Source organism: Balearica regulorum, chromosome 8 (assembly GCF_011004875.1).
Source record: "Balearica regulorum gibbericeps isolate bBalReg1 chromosome 8, bBalReg1.pri, whole genome shotgun sequence".
In the NCBI taxonomy this organism is placed as follows: Eukaryota; Metazoa; Chordata; class Aves; order Gruiformes; family Gruidae; genus Balearica; species Balearica regulorum.
In genome coordinates, this window is record NC_046191.1 from 3,689,775 (window position 1) to 3,717,013 (window position 27,239).

A 27,239-nucleotide genomic window follows, 5' to 3' on the forward strand; every position below is an offset into this window, starting at 1 on the left:
CTGCATCTCACTGTTGAACAGTCCAAGAAAGAAAAAAATATGATCTAGTTGAATGCCACCTTCTACAAATAAGAAGTCAGTTTGCTTTTTTGTAACTACATCTGGAGCCTGTTTGTTTGGGGCATAAAGAAAAGAGGAAAGATACTTGGAGACACTTAAATTGCTTCACTTCCTGCTGTGAATGACTATGCAGTGATTTTGTTATAAAAAAGAAAACAATTGTTTCCCATGCTCCCTGGGAGGACAAAACATAACCTGCTAAATGTGCAGCAAAAGAGACTTCAGTTCACCACTACGAAAAAAACCTGCTAATCATAGTAAAGATCAGCCCAGGAATAAGGTGGCTGGGGAGTCCCTATTCCTAGACTAAAGGGTAAGAACCCCTTAGGCACTGACCCAGGCTGACAAAGGCAGGCCCACTCATGCTGTTTCAGGTCTGCGTAACATGAAGCTCCTAATAGTGCTGAAATGCTGCTTCCACGGATGGGTAGATGCTTACACCCACGATGGCATGGACCACCTGGATGGAACAGGTGAGCCCATGAGCTCCTACAGCCCCACAGGTCTACAGGGTAGCAAAAGCAGCCGGGCACTGGGGACTTATCCTTCAGGCACAGACAGAGAGAAACAGCATCTCGCAGGCATTCCCAAGAGCTATCTAAAATGTCAACTCTCTCTATTCCAACCCTTGCCCTCTCCAGTTTCATGCACTTTAAAACAACTGCTTTAAAATACTCTGACTTCAAAGCTCCACAGTAAATTAAGCTCCACATAAAGTCCATTCAGCTTTTTGTTTAATTTGATAAAAGCTCATCAGACCATCCAAGTTACCTTCTGGTCAATATTGCCTCAAGAAATCTGCAATTCAGCTACCTGTGGTTTTTCCAATATTTCTGTAAAACATTACTGACAGAATCTGTTGGCTTGCATGCATCAGGTCTTTGGTAAACACTGTTTCAGGACCAAAGTACCTTTTACACTATTGTGATCTCTTCTTTTCCTCTAGAAGTCTTCATCTGGTGTGGGTTTTTGTTTTTCTTCTTGCTCTAACACTCTGGGATCACTGTCATTTTTATACAGCATTTCTCCCCTATTTTAACCTAATGACATACTATGCCCTCTTTTTAATGTCTAAGAAAAAGGATTGGTATCAATAACAATGGCTTAGCTCTTGACTTGCTGGCTAGGAGGTTTAGCTTCAGGCTAGACACAGTTACTGTTAAGCTGGATACTTTCACGTCTCTATTGACATAGAACAATAAATATGCTTACCACAGCCCCTTGCATCACAGATGATCCCAAAGCACTCTACAAACAGTGTACTGGGTCCCTCATTCACCATCAAAACATACTTGCCGCTAACTGTGCCAGCAACACTACATAAAAGTTAGCTAAGAAGTGAAAAAGAGAGCAACTTGTCCAAGTGAAATTACAAGGAAATTAAGGGAGGTAGAGTATATTACTTCATGGAGAAGTTGGCCAGAAGACCGAACAGCACACCTTTTTAATGGCCAAAAGGGCGGCAGGGTCCCTGTTCAAGACAGAATCGCCAGCAATGCACCACTGCTCCTCAGGTCTCTGCTGAGCAGGAAGCGTTATCAGCTGAAGAAAGCACACCACACGCAGAGCCGGTCAGCATGGCTGCTGCCGCCTCTCCGCTGCAGGCTTTTCATCTAAGCATTATCAAGAAAAAGCAATGCCTACCCTAAGAGCTTTGACAAGATCCCAACACAGTGGTGACAATAGAAAAATACACAAAAGATTTCAAGACCTCTTCAATGCTTCTTATTTAAATAAGCCATCAAACTGGAGGAAAAAAAAAATCCAGCAAAACCGATCGTTTCAAGACTACACAGGATCAGCCTCCCCATCCACCTCCCCTCTCGCCAAGCATTGACCTTGCTAGCAGAGCAGCAGTCTCAAAGATTTTACATTTCCTACCACATTATTACAAATTAGGACATTCAGCAAAGGGGAAAGTTTTTTTTTTATACATAGTGATCACAGGAAGCTGAACAGTATCCTATATAAATACAGTTCTGTTACAGCAAAGAGGGGAAGTCTACTCTATTTCTCTAATGGGATCCCAAAGTTTTAGGACCATGTGTACAGCCCTTCTAAGAGGACCCCATTAAAAACAGAAGGCGGCTCTGTTTTAAGCATTTAAATCTCTACAGACAGACAAAAGAAAACACAGGAGAAAGCAGAAATACTATTGATTATGCATAATTGGTATAATTAATTTGTAATTAGTTCATTAAAATATATAGGCATTGGAATTATGCTTGTACATTTCTGGGAATATCCTGCAAGTCACTTGGGATATGCTTATCATTTATTTGATAGATGAAACATTATTAGAAAGACAGCCCATTAAAAATTAATATACCAGAGTAATAATTTCTGGATCTCAGCATTCAGTTTTCTATGTACTCAGATTCCTATTCTACCTCACAAAGAGTTTTTATTAATACTGTTTTCAGAGCGTGACTTGGGAAGCACAGCATTTTAGACAACCAAGGCACAATATCCTTTACGCCAATTGTGCAATCAGTTGTGAGAAAACAAAATGACAAATACTATAAATTATATGCCACGAGAATATTCAGCACCACATCTAATTCTATAATCAAAATTAAGATGGAAAGGTAAAAAGCCTCGTGCTTCAAAACAAACACCAAACATGAATGGAAAGCAGTAGGAAGAAACTTCTACAGCCCCATAAGCAGCCCGGTCTCTAATTGCTTAGCATTCTTCCACTTCTGCAGCGCGTCTGGCATCGCTCACTGTCATAAATGAACATGTCTGTATGAGCAGGATTTCAGGGCTTCTTAACTACTGCAGATAACAGCCACCAGTCTCTCACAAGAAGTGACTGAAACGGGCTGGTATACACTGGTACTGCAGGAGCATTTCAAAGATGTTATCACAGCTTGATGCGTGGGGAACGTAAGAGGGAATAATAGTGCATCACCGTTTTTTTCCTGTAATGTTACTTCACTATTCCTACCGATCTTTCTGCAGTCCTACCAATACTTCTGAAGTGCCATTTCAACCAACTGCTACAGAAATAATTTGATCTTAAAAACCCAGAATACAGTCACATCACTTCCAAGTAACACCAAAGTTTCCTTAAACTTCTGTAACAGATAGAGTGAGTCAGTCCTTATGTGTGTAATTATGAGCACCATGAATAGGCCTTCTGCTCAGAATCACCTCCTTAAAAGTATTTTCCCGCCCACCCTACCTCCATCAACACTAATGGGGGCCTAGAAAGGTTGGTCTCTCACTGAGGCACCGATCCATGAAGCTGGGCCATGTGAATACCCATCTTCATTGGGGAAAAAAAAAAAAAAAAGTTAAAAATAATCATATGATTACTCAAAAAGAGCAACATCAACAGTGGTTACACAGTGCAGGTAGTGTCATTTGCCATTATAAGGCTTGAATCTTTCCTGTAAAGCATGTGCCTAAAAAAAACCCAAAAACCACCTTCCATTTTCTAAAGAAGGGTAAAATTGCAAAAAAGAAACATAGAAAACAGAGTTAGGTCTCCAGGTCCTTTAAGCCACAATTAAACACTTCACTGTAATTTTTGTGCATTTAAATTCTTAAATCTGCTTTAAGAATTTTGAACAGTCTCCCAGGAGCCACATACTTTCTTTTTTTTTCCCCCGCCTCCAATCTAGCATGGACAATTATTTATTTTCTTCACCCTGCACTCAAGAATGTGATGGATGTATTTACATAAACACACACAGTGTCACAGATATCTCTATATAAAAATTAATCTGCAGATGATGAAAAGTGTAAAAGATCTAAGAGGCAAATCCCAAACAAAAGAGCATACTTTATACATAAATATCTTGAAATTATAAAGATCTGAGATTAAGTGGTTTACTACTCATTTAGAATTGATTAGAATGTATTTAAATTTAGCTGAAAGTACCACAACATTGCTCATGTATTTGCATCTGCGAATAAGTAAATAAAAAGCCTGTTATTAAAGCCTTCATTAATTCTGATTATATGAGAACTTAAAAGCAAATCTGTGTATTACTGCTCTGTAAAGACTCCTAGCAACTCTACAGTAAAGCTGGCACTGCAACACAACATGTGTCAGCGAAAATGACTAACAGGATCTATTTTCAGTAATCTTAAATCACACTGGTAAAATATAGAATTAATGGTTTTGCATAATACTTCAAATATTTTTTTATTCTAATTCATTCCCAATTCACGCCTTATTGTATCAAAAATTGAATTTCATATCACTTGACATTTATGCACAACAGTTGAACACATTTTATTAAACCACAATGTTTAGGCAGTATTCAGATGTGATGTGTATATTATTATGAAAAGTGATCCAGCTATTTTATTTCCTTATAAATATGATGGATAGAGTTTTAAAAATATATCACATTGACTAGAAACATTAAGAACATTTCATTCTGACTACAGATTTTTAGAGTTACTATATATTTAATTGAAGCCAATATTTTTGAAAGAAGGATTAATTCATTTTAGTAGAATTTTCCCCCATTTTAAGACTTGTCTGTCAATTTCTAAGGAATTTAACAATTAAGTATATACTCTACCCCAAAATGGTTCTTCTTGGAGAAATCAAGTTTTAAACTATCAATGACTGGTGAAAGTCAACTTCCCCCCTGCCCTCCCTCTCCCCCTCCACCCCAAAAATTCTACCCGTATCTCTGGCACGGTTTAATAGTTTAAGCAGAGAAGCATAACTGGGAAAAAAAAATTAATTAGTTTCTTCAATCTCTATTCTTATACTAATAAATTAAATAAATGTATTAAAGCCAATTTGTGTTTACAGAAACCTGAGTTTGCGACACCGATTCTCCTGTCAGCCCTGACGTTCCCTTTTGACTGTGAAGGACTGTCCTGGTAAAGTTACCTCTGCAAACTCTACTGCTTATGGCTCAATACAAAGCTTGAGTGAATCTTTCCATGACTTGAGTGGCACCACAGATGGCAGACCAGCACCGGTGTATAGTTATAAATGCAAAGTGATTTGGGGCAGTGAAAGACTCACTAAATATGGCACATAGAAAATGAGGTTGCAATACCTAAGAAAGTTTGCTTGCTGCTCTCGCAGTTCAAAAGTCATTGCAAGTTAAAACAAAATAAAACAAAAACCAACCTCCCCCCAACATTTAGCCATTAAACTCAGAGTTATGAGGTGGAGTTTGATTAAAGATTTTGTACTTTATCACGTCTGATAATCAGACTGGTTTAGAACAAGCTCTACACTTTATAGAGTTGGCCTCAAAATAAATTACTTTTCCCTACACAGTTTCTAGGCCCAAGTGCCAAGTTGATTACCCAGTAATCGACATCACAAAACATTTTAAGGCACCGTAGAAGACAAAGGATCAAAGGAATTTTTAGTATTTAGTTATACAGAAAAGTATACCTGATAGTCTAAAATGCTGAATCCTAAACCATTTTTGTCTTTCTCCAGTTCAATAACCTTCACATCAGGAGACCATAACGCTAATTCCCCTTCTTCCTCCTCAAGATTAACATCTTCCTCGGGTTTCACCTGAAAAATAAAAGCTCTAGTTCACACACTTTTCTTTCAGTTCTTTACAAACATTATTCCTTCAATATTTTGATTATTAATGGCTCGTACAAGCCCTAAAATATGACCTTTTATGGAATTACAACTTCACTGAACATTACGCGTGCAGTTTTCTCCAGCTTGCTGCCTTGGATACTCCCCTGGAACTATGCCTACATGTTTTGAGAATCAGAGCCCAACCTGGCACATAAATACCCATGTATTAGCCAAATTAGTTGTTATATTACTAACCTGTTACATGTTGATGAACTTCAGCTGTCCCGTTAGATGCATAAAGGAAAAATAAATATCTTATCATAAAAGATTGAACCACAGACAGCTAATAGAAAGACCAGATCAGGCACATCTGATACTTGTGGTATTAAATATGCGAACAAAAAATTCTTATATTGCAATTATACAAATAGCATCTAATTGAAAAAGCAGTTTCTTTCACAATTTTTGTGCTAAGTATGAAAGAAAGAGGTATAGTTACCCAATTTTGTTGGGTAAGGACAGCTTCGTAAATACATCTTCCAAAAAGGCATCTTTTGTTGTCTAACTTAAAATGGTGTGTTTTAACATTACTGCTATTTTATTAATACAATCTTTATAAAGTATCAATGTATGATGTTCAAATCTTGTACCATTAACTTCACACTGATTTAATTTTATTTCTTTGGACAAATAGGCCTGTTACACTGAGCACTGTCATGAGGCAAAAGGAAGAAATTTGTCTTCCATGTGCTCTTTCTTGATACTTTTGAGAAAAGAAAGCAGAAACATTGTGAGATTGCGCTAAGGAGAAGGCAACCTTTGTTCCCTCAGTATCACCTTATGGCAAAGATGGGTAGCTGGCAGGATGCATATGGAAAATTTTCAGTAAAATGCAATGTCAAAAAAACCCACAGTGGAACAAGTTCTATTGCAACAGAAAGGGCCTTTTACAAAAAACATCCATGTTTCTTGTTTAATTCTCCACCTTAGAGGAAATTAGATCAGAAAATATCAGAAAAGTTGAGAAGTCAAGGTGTAAATACTTTTTATAAACAGGAACAACCATAACAAGTATCAAGGTTTAGTCTTTTAGTTTTCTGCAACAGAAAGAAACATTAAGTTTCATTTTTTTCCACTTCTATAAAAACCTACTCGGAACATGGAAGTAATCAGCTAATGGTGGCAAGGATGTGATTTAGTATAATTCAGAGCTCTCACTCACCTATTAAATGTAAGAATGACGAATGGGATGTACACAGTCAGCACGCTAGCTCGGTGATTTACCTATCTTGTATTTATAGTACAATGAAGTTTCTCATGACCAACCTGTATAAACTGTAGTAAAAGTAGCAGTGTTGCAAACATGAACTATCTCTCACTGAAACACCAGCTGTCCCTTACGAGCCCAAAGTGAATGGCAAAGGCAGCTTTATAAGACAATTTAATACAAAACTGTCTCATATAACTATATATTCTAGGAAATGTTATTTAAGACTGAAAAGTGGTCTGGATCAAACAGCAAAAGGAAAATAGTAACACTTGTTTTTAGAAAACTAAATCACTTTCTCAGAAATATATGCACTTTTTCAAAAAGTTATTGTCTTTTACACAACTGAACAACATAAGTAGTCCACCTTTTGTTCTGGAGGGGAAACTCCCACAGTGGGTTCATCCACAAGAGACTCACTGCCATCATCAAAAAGTCGCCGACAGCAAACCAATGTAAACGGGGGTGGCACTTCCTTTAGAAAAGTGATTGCCTCACGGCGTGATTTTCCGTATAGCTGAACTCCATTTACCTACACAGAAGGCGAAACATACGTCCACATGAAGATAATTAAAAGGATATCAACTAGATTCTTTCAGTAATTTTTTTTGCATACGTGTCTTTCTCCAGTTGAATGTGAAAGTCTAATTTTACTTAGGGATTCTGGCAAAGCTTGCATAGTTTTGTTAACATATGCTTCTGAAGTATACATGCAACACTGTAAGACTTAAGCTTCATCTGCAAGATCTTGTGACTACTGGCTGCTACATCATGTCTCCACTCACTTCAGCTTCCTCTAACTTTTTTCCTACTCACTGCTTTTCCTAGCCTAAATCTTTCCCAGGCCTGTTATTTCATTCTCACCTGTTTGTTTGTTGGGTTTTGTTGGGGTTTTTTTAGCATTAGGCTTACATGTTTGAATTGAAAAACATAAAAATTTAATTTTCAAAAATATTTTAAGAAAACACAGATTTTGAGCCCTAAGAAAAAAACTTGAAGTTAAAACTAGCACAACTTCGTCAGTTGTTTAAAGTGTAACAAAGCAGTTGAAACTAAAATAGATCCTACAGAAAACATGCAAGAATGTTTATACATTAAAAAAGAAACCAATTAGAGTAAACAATTAATCAGAAAACCCTGACAAGGGTCAAAGCTTACTATCCCATGAGCTTTAGATCCTGAGTGACAACAGAAGACCGTAAGGCCATTGTTAATGGATGTTTTAAACCACAGACTTAAAGAAAAAAACGTAGATAGATAATAATGCTGCCCTAAAAATGGGATACTGCAGTTGTACTTCCTCAGAAAAATAAAACTACAGTGATTCATCCTCTTTATGTATCTTATAACCTGCAACATCATGAGGGTACATCTATTTGCACCATAGTGGTATCCTGAAATATGAGGAAAGCAGAACTTCAGTAGGTGTCATAGATGCGAACAAACATCCAAAGTCACTGGAGCACAGGCACTGGTTTAGGAATCATAGAATGACAGACTGGTTTGGGTGGGAAGGGACCTCCCAGCCCATCCACTTCCAACCCCTGCCATGGGCAGGGACACCCTCCACTAGCCCAGGTTGCCCAAAGCCCCATCCAACCTGCCCTTCAACACTGCCAGGGAGCCAGGGGCAGCCACAGCTTCTCGGGGCACCCTGTGCCAGGGCCTCAGCACCCTCACAGGGAAGGATTTCTGCCTCACATCTCATCTCTATCTCCCCTCCTGCAGCTTCAGGCCATTCCCCTTGGCCTGTCACTCCCTGCCCTTGTCACCAGTCCCTCTCCAGCTTTCCTGGAGCCCCTGCAGGGACTGGAAGGGGCTCTAAGGTCTCCCCACAGCCTTCTCTTCTCCAGGCTGAACAAGCCCAACTCTCTCAGCCTGTCCTCATCGGAGAGGTGCTCCAGCCCTCAGATCATCTTTGTGGCCTCCTCTGGACTGAACTCAGAATCCAGTACACATCATTCACCCCACAACATGAGCCCAAGCACAGTAAGTGGGGATAATTGAAGATTCTCTTCAGTACTTCATACCCAAACTGCAATGCTAATGTAGATGAACCCACATTTGATCCTAGAAAATACAGTACGTGAATATACAAAATACACGTACACACCTCTGTACGTGTGTACTTGAGGCAAAGTCTCGCCATATACTTCTGAGATCTCCTTGTTCTTTAGGGGGACTCAATCTTGTGCAAAAGTACACAGCAATCTCACTTTAGCCACCATTTTCTTCCTGATCATCTCTAATTTTTGCCACGTTTGCCTTTGTGCTTTTTACAGTGTAAATATAGTTTATAGTGCTGGGAAACACGGAGTTCCTCTCACAGTATAACCCAGCCAAGGATAAAAATTCAGTGGTGTAACTGGCCTCCAACATGGTAAGATGAACTGCTATGGGTTTTTTCTGTAAGAATTACAGCAACTGCTGAGCTATCAGGCTAATCCATTAGTTAATTATTTAAGCAGAAGTATCTACGCGTAAGGATTTTTTAATGCATTGAGAGCGGCAGCGTGGTGGAAAGTTACCAGCACTTCTCAGCGTAATGTGATTGATGGAGAAGAGCTATTGCGCGCTCCCAAGCAGATTTGGGGACTTCCATTTTTCCTTTTGCAGCTGCCAGAAATCAGCGTCTAAACACACAAGGTGCCCGACACCCCATTCATTCCCCACAGCACTCTAGTTAGTTGCACCATCAAATAGAAGCGAGAAAAAAATTTTAACAAAACTAGGACACAAGGAAGCAATTTACTCCTAAAAAAGAACACAATGAAATAAGCTAAAATTGGGGGGGGGGGGGGGGGGCAGGAAGAATATACCATGCTTTCTATCATAATTCAAACACATCATTAAAAATAATCAACATTCAACCTCGCTATATATTAAAAAAAAAAAATTCCTTGCTGATTACTTTTTAATCCCAACTGTATCAGGCCCAGGTAGAGCTGCTTGTTTGGGGAATGGGGCTGTCACTTTTTCCATTGCAAACCCCTACTTAAGGGGATTTATAACTTGGCTGCGAAAACATACTCTGGGCTAAACTTGGCATATATAGCTTTAGCCCCGGAGCACATTTTTATTTTGTTGGGGTCTTTTTCCAGCCATAGAGTAGAAAAAAATTTATGCTCACTAGGTCTGGACATATCTGTGAACTTAATTGTAAGTACACAGTAATAAGTAAAACTGTTAAATACATACAATTAAAGTTTCCTAAGTCACTCTACAGCACTGCATTATTGCTTTTTGTATACAATTTTTTGTTTAGTGGCCAAGGAATTTAAACAACACTTCCAGCATTCCATTAATCCCTTCCTTTAGGAATCAAGATTTCCTCCATTAAGCAATAACTGAAGAAAATGTTCTAGGTCTTAGTGATATCAGTATGAATTTTTGATGCTAAGGGGTGAACAACAGGTAAAAGCAAGAGAGCTGTACGCCTAACAAATTAATCTTTCAGAAGGCCTAATTCTGTTCCGTTGATATCAATTAAATGTTCTTTGCATCCACTAAAAAAAAAGGTTGAAATCCAAAGTATTCCACAAAGAGCAGATATTCAATAGGAAATTAATGTCTTTTCACTTGCAGGCTGAGATACTGATAGATATACATACATACAGAAAACAGGTATTATTTCAATACTATCAAATAAATATTTTTCCTGACCAAATAGGTCTGGTGTGATTCTGATAACTTCAAAGCTGCCCCAATACCTCTTTATACATATTTAAACAAACTAATGTACTAGCTCATACACACAAATGTCTTTCCACATTCAACAAGCAAATTATAATACGTAACAGGAACCACTATTCCTGAGACTCTTGTAAATTTTTTAGGAGTGACAAATATTAAGAAAGATTATCCACCATAAATGCTAACACCAAATTGCTCAAAAGACTGAGCTAAAGGACTACATATACAAATAAATTCAACACAAATATTATCTCTGCCCTTACAACTCTTAATACTCATGTTAAAACATTTCAGAAAAAAACTCCATGAAGTCACTAAGAAGTCACAAGAATTTGACATTTTGTCCATAAAGGAGGAATGAAACAGTGAAGAAAATGAATGTGACTTCCAAAGCACCACTCTGCTTCCACAACCAACTCTTGAATACTACTATTGCGCACACTGAACACTACTATTGCATACACGGCAGCCAAACTAGAATTTAACGCAAGCATCTTTAAGGCAGCCAAGCAAACAGGAAATATATCCGTTCTATTTCAGGGGGTGGTGGTGTTGGTGTTTTCTTTTTTACCTCCAGAAGTTCATCCTCCAGTTGCAGAAGACCAAGTGTTGCAGCTGGACCATCTGAAGCAATTGATGATATATAATGATGTCCATCAAATGTGTCAAGCTCAACTCCTAATCTCAAAGTGTGGATGGGTAATAGCTGTCAAAAGATAAAGATATATACATTCTCAGCAATACTTACCTACCACAATATAAACACAGTTAGGATTCAGTAGCTCACCAAATTAAACTAAGCACATAGTAAGATGATTAAGTCTTCATACTGACATCATCTGCATTACAGCACAAGTCTCCATAATTTCTCTATACAAACTGTTTGTACCAATGAAAACAACCAATTTGCCCTTTGGGGGAAAAGGCAATTTGAACTGTGTTCTTAAATAAGGTTACCATATTGGAAAAAATGCCGAGAAAAGTACTACCTAAAGTCTATCCTACCTAAAAGGATAGGATAGACAACAAAACTTTCAACAAAACTGAAAGAAATTTCATAATCGCCATAAAAACTCATCACAAGATCAGCTGGCTAACTCCTTTAGGAGCTATGCTACTTTGAGGTAGGAAAAATATCCATGAAGCGTCCTCTGCAAATAGCTCATAATACCGACATCCATATTTCTGGAAGGTGAAATCACTGTTTTTCTGTTAGACTTTTCCCAGCAGGCCTCCTTATTTTGGATTTTTTCTCTAGGGAGCCTCCAACGATTAGTGTCTTAGGTCTGCTAATATTAGGAAGACTAGCATAAAACTGTTAACACTATTCAGACAAGACAGTAGAAATCATGGCAACTTGGGAAGGAGAGATGATCAGCAGTATCTGGTCCTTCAGTTTGGCCATCTTCTGACTTTTTATTACTTAAGTTGAAACACTGACTGTCCTTCTGGTTCCCAATCAATTATGGATATTCAAGTAAAAGGAGCAATCCATTGATCCTCAACGTTCCCTCACGCCCATGTCTGATTCTGAGTTTAAAGCCTTTCCTTGTGAGACATCCTCACAAGTACATAAATGCTTCACGTCCACAAACCTCTTTTGCACAATATTAACATACATATCTTGAAAATCTCTCAAAAGTCTCAGAAGACTGAAATTAATTTCAGCTCTGACCATTTCAATTAAACAGACCTCCCTCTCCCTGAGTCAGGATCACTATGACAAATTCCTCTGCAGGACAATGACATCGTTCAGCAGAGTTTCAAGCTTCGTTCCATTCCGTAGTGGCTTTCGACAACTGAATTTCAATGCAATTAAGTACCACAAAATTTGAAGCTTATATGCATGGTTTGAGTGTTGGGGGGTTTTTTGTTTGGGGGGTGTGTGTGGGTGTGTGTTAAAAGGTTCATTTGCCCGTGTTACAAACAGACACTGGACCAGTCCAGAAGATAAGCAGAATATTGGCAGCCTTTTTTGGGGGAAAAATCAGATAGAGCCACAAAGCCACTAAATTTCTGAAACACGTAAATCTGTAATTGTGTCATGCCCTCCTGGGATTACTCTGCCAACATATACCATGATGGAAACCATCATGTCAGTCATACCTTTGAGTACTTCTGGAGCTCTGAATCATCTGTAATGGGCATATCCACATTCACAACCTAAAAATTATACATCAAAACATTTTTCAATAGCAGGACAATAAAGACTTTACTGGAATGATGAATTCTGGCAAAAAAAATGATGAGCAAAATAAACTGTACTTAAACAAAGTCACACTGATGCAAAATAATTTTAAACAAATGTTAGAAAAATCTTTCAGACACGGAACATTTACAACTAGGAATGCGGTGATTATGCACTATTAGCAGACTCCAATATTATCCTATTCCTGAAGCCTGAGTGCCAATTTTAGTCAAGTTCAGTAATCCTGTATAAGCACAAAATGCCATTATGTCTGACACAAATACCCAAACTGACTTGCCAATCAGAATTTGAAAAGTACGCTAGCTTAAGTTATTACTTCAGGCCATAGTACAGCCATCTAACATCTAGACTAAATCATCATCTTCTGCAGCGTGTTTCTAACATGGCTTCAAATACATGAGTGTAATTATCAAATTTGAATGCAAAGTGGATTATTTAAGAAAAAATGGCAAGAAATCCCATTTTTTTATGTTAATAACTATGTTCACTACCAGTTTTCTTGTGATGTTCTTCCTTAACACTGTTCATTTGTAACCTTAGAAGGTTATTTACTCCAATTTTAAATGTAATAAGATGACATCTGTGGTGATCTATGGTCCAGGGATGGAACTTGGGACGCTGAAGTTGAATATGTTTGGGAGGATTTGGAAAATATATAGCCTTGCAAAAAATCAGGTAACTACAGGCTCCTCTGGAAATTTCTAGTTTAACAAAGTATCTACAAAACAATACTAAGCCTCGGCTTTTTCTTTTGCCTTAATTTTAAATACGGCTTCCAGCATCTTGTTTTCCAGTACGTAGGCTATTTTTCCCGATAGACAGAATCCATTTCATGTCCATTCAGTTGTAACTAAATGAATCTATGACTGATAACTCCTCAGCTTGACTGCTCACGCTTAGGTACCTGGCAACAAATCCCACACAGTCATACATCCCTGTACGGACTTCCAGGGTCTCTGTTTCAGCAGGATCTCAGCTCCTTCCATTGGTACCACAAAGGATCAGCAACACAAAAGCCATGAGTGACACCAAATCCTCTCTTCAAACAGCTATTTCCTCTGAAGAGAAATATTTCTGAGGGAATACTCAAACCTGTAGGCACCTTTAGGGTGAATTTCTGGGAGTGGAGTGTAGGAATGAGGATAGGGTGAAACAAGGACTGCGCTATCAGGCTGCAATCGAACTAAATGTTGTTATTGAACGCAGCCAAGCAGGACTAGAGGTAGGTACAGATGACAAGATCTGGAAGAACCGAAAAATTACTTTCAAAATGGGATGCCACAACAGTTTCCTTCTATTATTTAAAAGGACCAATCGTTAACATTTTCACTCCTGACATTTTACTGGCGGCAGCTAAAGAATAATTAGAAATGGACGGTTTCACAAACTAAGCAGGTTTTCGTCCTCTGTGGGAAGTGTGATAGTGCTAAGGGAAGTAATATCAGACTCTTGAAATGTAAGGATGGGAATACCAAGCAACTGAAGTGGGCAGCCAAACAGATTTATTGCATCATGTACATAATCTTACACGAACTTCAGATCTTAAAGGAGTGCTAATGGAAAGAAGAGAAGTGAGTTTCTCAAGGCAATTCTTAAAGCTACTTTAAATCTTCCAGCGAGTGACTGGAACGATGGCTACTCCAAGTAGTAAAAATAAGTGTCTCTAAATCAACTGGACAAGCATTGCAAAGACAAACAGGGCATTTTCTTGGTGGTGGTGAGAATTTTTTAAGTCTTCGGAAAGAACACTGGCTGGAGTCTTTTATCTGTACTCACTGGCTAACGCAGCCCTGAAAAGCAGTAGTGAATTACAATTTCAGTCAACTCCTTATGATGATTCATCAAAACAATCTTTTGCTTGGCAATTATTTAATATGAAGTGAAGAAATATCTAATAGACACTGGCACCACAAAGTTACACTACCGTAAATTACTTCCTATTTACCCAGCACGTTTGAAAATCATTCTTTCATTCCTCTAACAAAATTGGAAGATTCTTCGTGAAACACAGGAGCCTTATCCTGAGCTTATTTTTTCCCAGTGCACAATAAACCAAATAGATCATAAATGAAATCATAAAAATGCCACATATTTTAAGTGGCTGCTATGATGTAGATTTAAAAGGACAGTTGATTTTCTTAAATCATTGTTCCTGTCTAGTATCTGTATAACAATAGCATCTATATAAACAGAAGGAAAAAAAAAAAAAACCAAAACACCCAACAACTCATTACAACACTCCTGTATTTCAGCCTTGACATTACGGGAAACAAAATTTCATGTTACTGATCTGTTCCAAACACTAAAGTGTTCTATAAACAGACTGTAAAGCTAAGCTCACAGATCTGTAATTTAAAGAAATAACATACATGAATGTAGTTTATTGAAAGATAACATACCATAACTTCATATTCAGGTCCCAGCAGGTTTTCCCACTTGGATTTCAGCTCGTGCGCTGAAGGGAGCGGGACTCTTCCTAAATATGAAAGCGAATACTAAATTTACAAGCGTATTGTCCATTCAGAAGTATGTTTACTTCCAAATACTTCCATAAAAATTCAGTGTAAATAAAAGATTAGAGGGAATAATTCTAAAAAGGAAAGTGCATTAAGCTGAGTCTATCAAACAGTGCAAATCAAAAATGTCTTTCTTAGGAAAACAATGCAAAATGTCAGCTACTGCTAATGTGTGATTTATTCAACTGAGAAGCAGAAGAGGTGATGCTTGCATTGATGAGATGCGAGTTCTGTACTGTATAGTGCTGTAAATAAATCATTCTCCCAGGCTGCAAAACAAATTTCACATGACTTCATAATTTGTTGTTATAAAAATGCTTGCCACTCCAGGGAAGCATCATCTCCCACCAAAATGAACCCCCTTAAGAAGTAAAACACCTGACAAGATATTGCTGTTAGTGAGGGGCTGCGTCAGCACAATGCAGTCACAGACTTTATTTATACATTTGGCAGGTATAAAGGCTTGTCTAGTTTAATTAGGCCAGTAAGTAACATGAGCTTTAATATAAGCTCCAGTTCTAAACCAGTCTTCCGTGGGAACTTGGCTATCTTGACATTTATATCTTTTCAGCTTTCTTACTTATGCAACCAAGGCAGCATTACATTCATGTAAGACAATTTGACAGAGCTAGACAGCATAAAATGACTGGCTGCCCTGTATTTGACCTCATCCAGAAGCTCAGCGCACATATAAAGTTCCAAACTGAAGCAATGTTTAACTGGTAAGAATCAAGCTCTAAAGCAAATTCCATCTAGCAGCTACAGCAGCAAGCAGCAACTGGGGCCTGAATTACCAAAAACTGGTTTTTTTCTCCCTGAACGACTGTAATAGTTTGTCAGATGTCTAGACGAGGCACAGACCACTTAGTATTGCTGATGCGTCACACTGAAATTTAGAATGGCAATCACAACCTCACATTTTGCACACAAACTAGCGAGTAAAATACCTCGAGGGGGAAATTTTGAAGACACCAAGAGCAGCTCAGAGCCTACCTACTAGCAAAAGCCAACACAAACGGGATGTCAAGCTGCCTCTGCTTTCAACACCTTTGTAGACTGCAAAGATAAAACATGAGCTTTGCAATACAATCCTCATTACATCATTTTATAACTTTGAAGTTTCCACTCATTAAAAACAAAGATTTATGTTAACTTATACAATAACATAACCCATCACTGTATCTCTTTTGCTCACTTTCTGTCTGATCTGCACTGAAAACCCACATTCCTCAGAGCCTAACAACTGAGATTTCACTTGGAAATGTCCAGAGCATCTTTAACCTATAGGCTCAAGGAGCTACAGGTATTCAAGGATTCCAGCAATTCAGATTTTCTGTCACTAAAAGAAACTTGAGTTTGCAAATACAGCCCACAGCTCTCTCTGAAATAAATTATCTCCTTAAAAAAAAGGGAAGACAAATTGTCCTGACATTCTCAGCCATAAGTTAAGGGGTTCTTCCTCCACTGAAATTTCATTGAAGTTTCTAAGGAGAAGTTGTCTTCGTGAGCCTCCTTCTCAAGCACAGGATGAACATTATCTTTACTTCCCAACTGTAGCAAAACCAGAACACCCGTGCATTTTTCCATGCCTCCTATTTGCAGAAATACATAAAGACAGAAATTCTTTAGTCTCTTTTTCTGTTATTACAAAGTTACAGCAGGAACACACAGGACCTAAGCACCTGCAATCCCCTGGGCACCAAATACAGATTTTAAGGTTCACCAGGAGTAATGAATCTTTAAGGTCAAGCTCAAAGTTCAGTTCAGTAACTGTAAGCTGTGTTCGGTTGGCTGAATACAGATTTTTTTGCCGCTTCCAAAACACATTACCAAAATCTATGAGTTGTTCAGAGCAAGGTGCTGATGCATGTCTCCATTTGAAGTTTCCCCCTTTCTTTCTTTCAAACATGCTTTGAAGTCTTTGCTTGTAACTTCCTCAGAACTGTGGAAATGTTGGCTGGAGGGATTTGGATTAAATATATTCAATTCCAGTGGTATCACCCAATTCACTTAAAATGCTCCTTTTTCCCCAAACAGCTTTTTCCACATGGCAGCTAACAGGAAGTTTCTTTCTAGTCTCTCATCCAGCTGGATTTCTTTCTCATGACCTGAGATACATACTACCACATCTTCTATAATGCGCAAGGCCTCAGAAATGAAAATGTTTCCCAGGGACAGCTTTCATTAGCAACAGCTTTCAACATATTTAGTTTGTCCTTCTGCCTGCACTTCCACACAGTTTTTCATTTCCAATTAGCAAGCAGCAAGAATAAATCACAAGTGTATTGTAAAAATCATCTTTCCTGCTCAAAATTGCCGGCATCTTCAAAATTGGCATCTTTTCTTCTTGCAATTTCCTCCTAGTTTCACAAACTTACTATACAAGGATGTGTATTGTGCTCTAGCACACTTCATTAACGTACTACCTTTATCTGCCCTACTGTTGGATGTTTTTCCCCAGTCATCTTTAAGCGCCTGACTAGCATCATCATATCTTCAGGTTTTGAGTACTGCTGCAAGGCAAAAGAAAGCAGTTCTGCCCAGTCTGCAGTCTTGCAGATGCAGCTGTTAAGTTAATTGCCTCTAGCCTGCTAGCAGAAAGTTTCAGACCTCGTGCACATTGCATCCTAAACCATGTTGCCTTTGTAACAGAACAGCTTAAGCATGGTTTTGCCTGGCCAAAATTACTATTTAATACCTCTCCAGGAAACACAATTTAGTAAGAATTTCACACAACTAGGCTTAAAGGGAAGTCATACATATTTTATAAAACATACCTTTTGCATTAAACTTCTAAAAGCATTTCCAGAGTTTAGTCAGAGCCTTAAATTAGCAGTATTTATTTTAGCACCATTATAATGAAGTGCCCATCACCATGTCCAAAATAAGCACCTATCTTTGGAATTTAAACTTGGCTGTTAAATTCTATACCAAGGTGAAATTTTATACATCGTATTTCAGTATGAGTAAAATTTGCAACTAAGTATTTCAACTTTTTAACAAGACACACACACACACATTTTATAGTTGCATAAAGCTTTTGCAGAACCTTGTAACTTAAAGTGGTTTTTCACTACGAAAAAACCTCAGTTTAATCAAGCAATGATACTTGCTTACCACTGCATTAAATACTCCTGATTCATTAACAGTTTCAAAGCTGTGCCCATTGCATTATCCTGCTGGCCCAAGGACAGCACTGCTAAATGTTATCAAGGGCACTATCCAACTGCAAAGAAAGAGTTATCTTCAGTGTTTAAATTTTGGTATCCCAAGACACATTGTGCATACATCATCCTGGATTCTCCAGGGCAAGGGGAGCTTGGATACATAGGAGAATAGAAAAATCTTGTTGTACACTTGCTACCTGATACACTGGGGAATGCAGTGCAGATACACCACCCTGTCCCTGCAAGGAATCAGCATGGGTCCAACCAGCAGCTATGGATTCCAGGCAATGGATGCAAAGTCCTTGCCAGACCCAGGTGTATCTGCACCATACTCTACAGAGCTCCAAAGAAGGGGATTACGAGATTTGCACAATGCTAGCATTGAAGTGGAGCCGCTCATATACATACAACTTGGTTACAAAGTCCTTTTGAAACTAAGGGCTTTGGAGGGTTTACGGAGAGGCAGTGGATCCACATCAAAGCAGTTTGGGTCTGCTGTGAAAAGGGCTCAAAAATACAGTTTGATCCAAGCTGATTATCAGAACAGGGATCACTACGGCATATCTAGATAACACATCTTGAGACTAACAGAGTTTGTTAACCTCAAGCCAAGTAAAAGCAATTTTATTTCCCAGCATAAACTGATCCTGGCATTGATATACCATATTTGCACAGCACTAGGTATTAAGTAACAAATTCCTCAGTTCTCTTTGCATCAGGGCAGACATCTGCAGCCTGTGACACAAGATAACCCAATCACGAGTAGTCAGGAACTGACTACAGAGATACTGTTTGCTTCAGTAGAAAAAGAAAATACTTTATGAATAGGAAGTTCCACAGTAAAAGTGACACAGGACAGCATGTGTTGCTGTTTTCTAGCCTCTGTCATAGCGAGTGTAAGTCCTCCTGGTTCTTCTGCCCCTGAATACATCCTACTGCTAAATCCTTAAGTTATTCAGCCATTGTAACTACAAATCAATATATGCTTTTCCATTCATATAGCTAAAACAATGCTTTGATAACCTCACATCTCAGCTACTCAACTGGCTTCCTATTTCTGGGAACATGCAAAAGTCACAACAAAGCATGTCTGATTACAAGGCTTGGACAGAAAAGTAAAACAGAACAGAACATAGGAACTGCTACATTTCTCTCGTTTCCAGGTTGTCTTTAATACTGACAGATCTTCCACAATCATAGCAAAATTGTTATTCATTGACAGCCATAATTTAGAATCCTCTATTACATCTACATATCTTCGAAACTACAAGGCATAAGGATAATTTATGCTGACTTTAACACAAGCTGTAGAAATTCACCCAGAAGTTCCTGTAGAAGAGCCCAGAAATCCATAGGGGAATTGAAGCACTCCTTCTGGAAAGGCCTCCAACCTTGATTCAGAAGTCAGCTAAAAAACAAAGCAATCTGCGCCTTTGTGATCCGCCCCTATGTCCAATTGCCTTTGCTGTTAAAAACTCATCCCTGATTTGAACTCCTGTCCAGCTTCCGATTCCAGCTATCAGGTCTTCATGCCTATTACGCCTTTGCCAGGCCAGAGATTCTCCTCTACCTGCATAGGTGTGCAGTCAACAACTTCCAGTTCAGCTAGTAAGCTCAGGACAAGCAAGCCAGAAACTGCATGTCTAGAGGCTGAACTCTAGTTTCCAACAGTAGCACAGGAGGAAGCAGTATGCAGCAGTATTACTACCACAAGGTAAACGATTTGGGTCTGGGAACCAGCAGGCGGCAAGGAGAGGTTCATTGCCAAGTGGGGCATCTCACAGGAGGTGGACATAACTTGTGCTAGGCTTCCTACTTCTCTGGCACTCCAGGAAGTGTCAGTGATCAGGAGCACTATAAGCAGGACAAGTAAACAGGAGCGAGGCAGGTGGCAAATCAGGAACAGTTAATAGAGATTTCATAGAATCCCAGACTGGTCTGGGTTGGAAGGGATCTTAAAGCCCACCCAGTTCCAACCCCCTGCCATGGGCAGGGACACCCTCCACTAGCCCAGGTTGCCCAAAGCCCCATCCAACCTGGCCTTGAACACTGCCAGGGAGCCAGGGGCAGCCACAACTTCTCTGGGCAACCTGTGCCAGGGCCTCGCCACCCTCACACAAAGAATTTCTTCCTCAGATCTCATCTAAATCTGCCCTCCTTCAATTTAAAGTCACTACCCCTCATCCTATCACATCACGCCCTTGTAAAAAGTCCCTCTCCAGCTTTCCTGTAGCCCCTTTAGGTACTGGAAGGTGCTCTAAGGTCTCCCCAGAGCCTTCTCTTCTCCAGTTACTTGCCAAATAACTGACCAATCTGACTGCCAAAATAGCTATGTGGATGAAAGGTGTAATACAATTCAACTTTACCAAAGCTTTTGACACCTTTTACACGTGCATCCTTGTTTGGAAACTGAGGAAGCATGGGTTTGATGACTGCTAAATAGGCTGAAAACTAGATGAACCACTGGGATCAAAGACAGCATTAGCCAATGGCTTGACAGCCAGTTATGAGAGAAGGTCAATAGCTGCAGGGGCTAATATTATGCAGTATCTTCATCAGCAACCTCCGTGATGACACAGAATGTACTCTCAGCAAATCTGTGGACAGTGCGACATTTTGGGGATAGGGTGGGGTGGAAGAGTTGATCCAACAGGTAGAGCTTTACTTCAGAGGGACCTGAAGAAAAAGCATTACAGAGCAAAAGCTAAAGACGGAGTAAGCAACGACAGCCTACCAGTATTGAAAATGGATTAAAGACAATTCCAAAGACTCAGAAGAGACACTGCAAGATATTCTATCCACCTGTTTTATGTAGGCTCTGCTTCCTTTCATTTTGAAGATTATTTTTCTGTTCTTGGTTAGTGTCCACACCAGTTTCAGTCCCTACAGCTCCAGGGGACACAAAGGTTGGGACAGTTGGCTGCACTGTGAAAACAGATGAAAAAAAATAAAAAAATCTCTGTTTCTTTCCATTCCTCCTTAAATATCTCATTTTCTACAATGTGCCCTTACAAAAATCTAGGATTGTGTGGTATCTAGTCCTAATTGTTAAATTAGATAACTGTACATTGAGTGAAAAATAAAATTAGTTGCTAAAAAAGGATTACCTCTATCTGAAGGTCTTTCTGAAGAAATTGTAGAGGAAGGTTTCCTTCTAAGTAAGGTAAGGCGTACAGTCTGTCCTGTGTTACGCAACGCCTCTACCACTTCTTGGTTGGTATAATCCTGTATATTAACTCCATCAACCTAAACCAAGAAAATCGTATCATATAATAGTAATCACATTACATTCTTAGGCTGTACCATACTGTAAGCAACATCCACATTATTTTGTGCAGAAATTATAGGGTTATTCACCCAAGACAGTAGTATTTGCAAAACAATCTCATTAAATCAGTTACATTTCACTAACTAGATAATATTTTCAAAATGCATTTTAAAAGGAAACTCAACAGTAATTTCTTCTGTCTTCGTGGGGCAATCACAAAACAGAATTTACTAATCTGATATAGGGATGCACTGATTTCCTCCTACAATTTTTTTGTTTACAAGAGACAGCTTCAGGAGTATTGTGGATGAAGCTTCCCAGCAAGAGTATTCAACTTACAACTTGGCTCAGTTCATTATCACTGTTGGTTTTCTCATGGATTTCTAATGTGCCCCACACAAGCCTATACACATCACCATTTGTATAATCCACTCTGAACAGCCCAATTCTTACATTAATTCAGATGTTTTAATTTACACACAAAATACTCTGTTCACCTTACTGTTAGCTCATGCATCAATAGGGGCTTCTCCTGCAAAACTGCAGATAAAAGCACAAGGTTCTATCAATTTTTGCTCTCACAAAGGAGAAGCTGACTTTGGAAGGTCTGGCATAGCACACATTTTAAAAGTAATTTAAAATCATATCTCTATAAATATTATCTCTTAAAACAAAAAGACTGTGTAATTCATTCCTGCTTGTACTTTGAATGCAAAATTGGCTATTATTCAATTCACTGTTATTCAATGGGGTTTAATTTTTCTACACATAAAGCTTTGAGTTTTTAAACCTAAATTGTGACTATTAACATTTGATTGTATCCACACTGTGCTACACAGTCATTAAGGACCATAAACAGTGTGCCACATCTTGCAAAATCTTAACCATCCTCAAATCCCATTCAATTCAAATAGAAGCTAATGCTGCTCATCTTTACTTTGGGCCAAAAGCCAAGATTCTCCACTCTGAAACATTTTAATCCAAAAGCTTGCCTCTTTCATAGTTAACTACTATTTACTACTACTTTGCATATAAAATAATATTTTAACCACAGCAAGTTAAAACTAATTTCTGTTACAAATCTACCTAAACAAATACAAACCATCAAATTGTTTCCTCTGCAAAGCAGAGATTTAATTAATTTTAGAAAGTCTTTACTACATTTTTCTTTTAATGCTGAGATCTATAATAAAGTATTATTTCTACAACAGTATATAAGCAGACTATTTTACTTACAGCAACAATTTTGTCATGAACGTGAATTTGGCCATTATGGTCAGCAGCACTACCAGGTATTACATTTTTCACGAAAATCCCTGAAGGTTCTGTTGGCAGGGGGAGGGGAAGAAGAGAAACAAATCATTCTGCTAATCTAATTTGTTTCTTATTTAATTACAGCCTTTTTCACACACTACTACTGTCCACAAAGTTATAATTCTGTAAGCCACCATTTGCACGTTACCACTCACACAGCCTGATGTAGAACGACTGAGGATCTCTGATGGAAAAAACAGCCCCGACACAACCACCTGTACACTGACCTCAAAATTTTTTCTTTAAAATGGCTCACAAAAGGCCACTTCCTCCACGGATTCATCCTTGTGCTTACCCAGGCTTTAAACCACAATCACTTAAATCCACGCTGCATTTGATTTCAATAGGACTACCTAAGCTAAAAGTAAAGTATGTGCTTAAGTACTTTGATCAGGACTTCAATCATCTTCTTACAGCTAAAGAATTTAGTACTTTAAATCTTAATGAAAAATGACTTTTTTTTTAAGAAAAAAAAATGGAAACATGGAAATCAGAAAAGCTGTCCTTTGTCACGTTTGACATTTGATTACTAATTCTAACTTCTAATTAGAACAAGGAAATAAAAACAAAACAAAAAACAGTAAAAAACCAATCTTCAGCTGAAACAGTAACTCTTCCCTTCCACAAACTCCCGCAAAATATGAGATGCTGATCTTGAATTCTAGTGAATCTTGACACTTCATCGATCCTTTTCTGAACACTAACTTTCCTCAGACACCTGCCCAACATAGTTTGGCCGTGCTCAGCAAAACCCCTTTACCGGTGCTTCAGACCCACCTTTTCCCATTGCCTGGCACGTGCTCCTCCCCAGCCCAGTTCCCAGTGCGCGCTGCACGGACCGGCAACACGAGAGGATGTCCTGGGAATGAAGGGGGCCGGAGAGCACCCCCAGCTCCACCACATTCCCAGAATGCTTTCTTGAGTCCCACAAGCAAGGGGAGGGGATAAAAAGCACTACCCCTTTGTGTAAAACCAGATATTCAGTTGAGTCAATTTCTAAAGATTTGTAGAACCAATACTTGAAAGACGAGTTAACAGCTCTAATTTAAAGAGGATTGATTCCATGTCCCCATATCCTAGCACAGATATTTTAATCTGCTCCCAGAGTTTAGACACTGAAACAGGCATCTGCCGAAGACAAGTACATCGTCTTCAGAAGGTGGCATAGACATCACACACAGCTGAGATCCTCTGCACCTCTGGCCTGGCAGAGGGATACACTAGTTAATCTGACTGATCATCTCCACTCTCACACCTACAAGTCATTCAATAAACCAAAGCTGCACGTTGAGCTATTTTGTACATACCAAAGATGCCATTCAAAAGTTAATGCAAACTGAGGACATTCGATAGTCTGGTTTTGAAATTCTTCTTAAAATGTGCTAAATGAATTGTGTCATATATGTAATGCAGGGGTAAAATAAGGAACAGTGCAGACAAGAACCTGACTGTATTAGTCTGTATATGCAGGAACTGTCTGTTACAGTCTAACGTCTGCACAGTAACAACATAAGCATGTAAAATTCACAGTCCAGCAGTCAAGTTGGAATTCCTTTTTTAAGGTAATTACAACTCTTTAAACTTTTTTGTGGTTGAATTTCACTCTGCAGCAAGTTCTCCAAATATCTTCTTCAGAGATATTGTAGGCTACACTGTTTCAAAGAAGTGCTATCCTTCTTCCTCATAGTAAATAAGGGGTATTTGAGAAGTCCCTGTCCTAGACTTTACTAAATCCTGTAGAACTCACCTATATCACACGTGCCAGCATATCCAACAATTGTTATCCCCAGGCTTTGCCCATTATTTTTTATAAGTTCAACATCGTAAGTCTCAAAAAGGTTGGTATTATCCTATAAATAAAGCAAAAGACAGTAAAAAAATCTCATAGTTTCCCAGTACCATTACAATATTGCAGGTGATGATCTTCAGAAGTGAGCAGTGATTTTGATTTTCCTATTTTAGGAGGGATTACTTTTGCAAAAGAGATATACCCAAGATTTGCTGAAAATAAGATGCCACTCATCTTATTTTAGGGAATTCTTTCCTAATACTTTCTCCACATACTTGTCAGAAGTATAATATTTATATTTTATGGAAAACAAAGGTTTTCATTAGACTGCACGGGGGCCATTTCCCTTTGGATTCCACTGACGCTTGGTAACAACAAAGTTCCCAGTCGATCCCACAAGACAACAGGAACCCTGAATGCCCTCAGAATTTCTTCTCTCCCTTTCATACGTCGGTCCTGATAGACAGTGTCATGAACTCACTGGCCTGAGCTCTTTCTACTGGCCAGTTAAGAAGCAAAAAAGCCTGGTATAAATACAGAGTGTTATTACATCACACATTTCTGTCAGAAAAAGCGATGCTTATTTCTCTTTGTTATCCACCTACTGAGGAAGCGAGGGGCAGCAGGAAAGGGATCTCAAAACAAAAAGTTTCAATGCCCTGAAAGAAACCACATGTACACATAGGAGGCACATCAAAGCAGTTGCCTACTAAATGCAAATATGGGACACTAGGTGGGTGTTTGAGCTTATTGTTTCTTTTTATGCTAGATCCCAAACCACAAAACCATCCCAAAAGTTAATCTTATACACATCAGCTTAAGTTTCATACGCTCCTGTTCAGATTTGAATGCCACTAAACCACAAAGAGCACTGGAAGCCTCCAAGTTGTCTAAGGCAATGGGAAGCAAAAGACTCATTAGTTCACATTCAATGAGAATTACTTCTAAGACTTAACAGAGGAAGGGACAGTATTAATTTGTAAATGCTTTATTGTTTAACAATAAGACATCTTCTCATAACAAATAATACTTGAAAAACAGAAGTACATAACATGACCTGTTCTCTAAACCCTCCACTTTCTACAATCACAAAAAAACCCACAAAAGCCACTAGCTAAGATGACAATATGATCTGATCTTACACTGGAGAAGTGTATGGAAAAAAGTGCCCACAAAGCTGGCCTCAGTATGTCCCACTGTGCAACCACTCTACTCTGACAAGCAAAAATTAAAACTGCGAGACTGAATTCAAACAGGACACCCTAAAGATATTGGTGCTTCCAAGGAGAAAAACAATTAAGTGCATAGATCTGGGATTGCAAGGGATAAATTAAAATACATAAAGCTGTTTGTTTTCAGTAATCACATATGGCCCAGTGAGATGATCAGAGTAAAGTCCGTTAGTGATGAAATTAAGAGGGGTAGTGTCATTACCAACAGCAAAAAATGGATTGGGAACTTGGAAAATATTTCTTAAGAGAGTGAACAAAAGAGAAGTTTAATCATATGCTTGCCAAATATCAGCTTTGGAAAGACCTATATCAAAAGCAGGCCAAAGTTACAGCTGTACCTACTTCACTTTTCACTGAAACAGAAATCAACAGACAGCTCTCTCCTTTCTTATCACACACACCTCCCTCCACTAATCAACTCATTAAGCTCATTAAATGCCTTCCAACTCTCTTGCTCTGGAAGACACTGATGGAGATGAAGATAAGTTTTGATGCTCTGTCACTTATCTTCAGGAGAATGAATCAAAACAGTAAACAAGGCTAGAGCAACATCTGAAATGGAGCTGTGGCCTTGAAAGTCCTGTGACTTTGACAATCAAAAGCCCTTCATTGTCAGTGCTCTGGCTCTACAGAAATTTTCTCTAAGTAATGTTACCAGTAGAGTGCAAACCATCAGAAGTGGAGTCTGAAAGAATCAAAGTACAGAGTCCTAAATACAGTCAGCACAAGTAGGTTGCTAACATTGCTGTCACTATCTTGGAGAGTACAGATAATACGGCTGTTTTCTTGTGCCCATGCACAGATATAAGTAGTTTCAGTTATTCTCTACTGCAGAAAGTTTAAAGGAAATCAAATATTAATATAAAACTTAAAAAAACCACTAACCATATATTAAAAACGCCTTTCTGCTGGTTTGCCAAAAAGAAAAGGAAAATAATTTCTATTCCAAAGCTCACAGCTAGTGAAAATAATCAGAAACCAGAGAGAAATTAGATTATAGGAAAAAGTTCTGTTGTAAATGACACACAAACAGGAAGGTAGACCATTAAAATCATCATTAAATTAATAAATACATTCAAAAGTAGCCACTATTCTTGACTTCAGCAAATCTCTCAACATCAGAAAGAGAGGTTTCTTCAAATCTAAATATGAAGGCATTATTCAGTTAAGAAAACAATAGATGACATTCAGAAATAAATA

At 38.5% G+C, this 27,239-nt stretch overlaps 2 protein-coding genes across 12 annotated transcripts in view; one reads left to right on the plus strand and one right to left on the minus strand.

Moving 5' to 3' along the window:
• KANK4 (KN motif and ankyrin repeat domains 4) overlaps positions 1-2,883 on the plus strand; it is a 146,427-nt gene extending 143,544 nt beyond the window's left edge. The window contains exon 11 of the transcript XR_012836478.1: positions 2,870-2,883. The gene's annotated coding sequence lies outside the window, so the exon portion shown is untranslated. The remainder of the gene's footprint in view (positions 1-2,869) is intronic.
• Positions 1-27,239, minus strand: part of PATJ (PATJ crumbs cell polarity complex component) — a 155,527-nt gene that overhangs the window by 111,257 nt on the left and 17,031 nt on the right. For all 11 annotated transcript variants that reach the window (XR_012836477.1, XM_075759208.1, XM_075759207.1 and 8 more), the window contains exons 9-17: positions 24,766-24,868; positions 22,941-23,029; positions 21,544-21,682; positions 21,239-21,361; positions 15,153-15,229; positions 12,651-12,707; positions 11,116-11,250; positions 7,219-7,383; positions 5,441-5,569 (exon numbers count right to left, since the gene is read on the minus strand). Coding sequence is in view for 10 of the 11 variants with exons in the window: in XM_075759208.1 (XP_075615323.1) it covers positions 5,441-5,569; positions 7,219-7,383; positions 11,116-11,250; positions 12,651-12,707; positions 15,153-15,229; positions 21,239-21,361; positions 21,544-21,682; positions 22,941-23,029; positions 24,766-24,868 (1,017 nt within the window). In the remaining variant the exon portion in view is untranslated. The remainder of the gene's footprint in view (positions 1-5,440; positions 5,570-7,218; positions 7,384-11,115; positions 11,251-12,650; positions 12,708-15,152; positions 15,230-21,238; positions 21,362-21,543; positions 21,683-22,940; positions 23,030-24,765; positions 24,869-27,239) is intronic.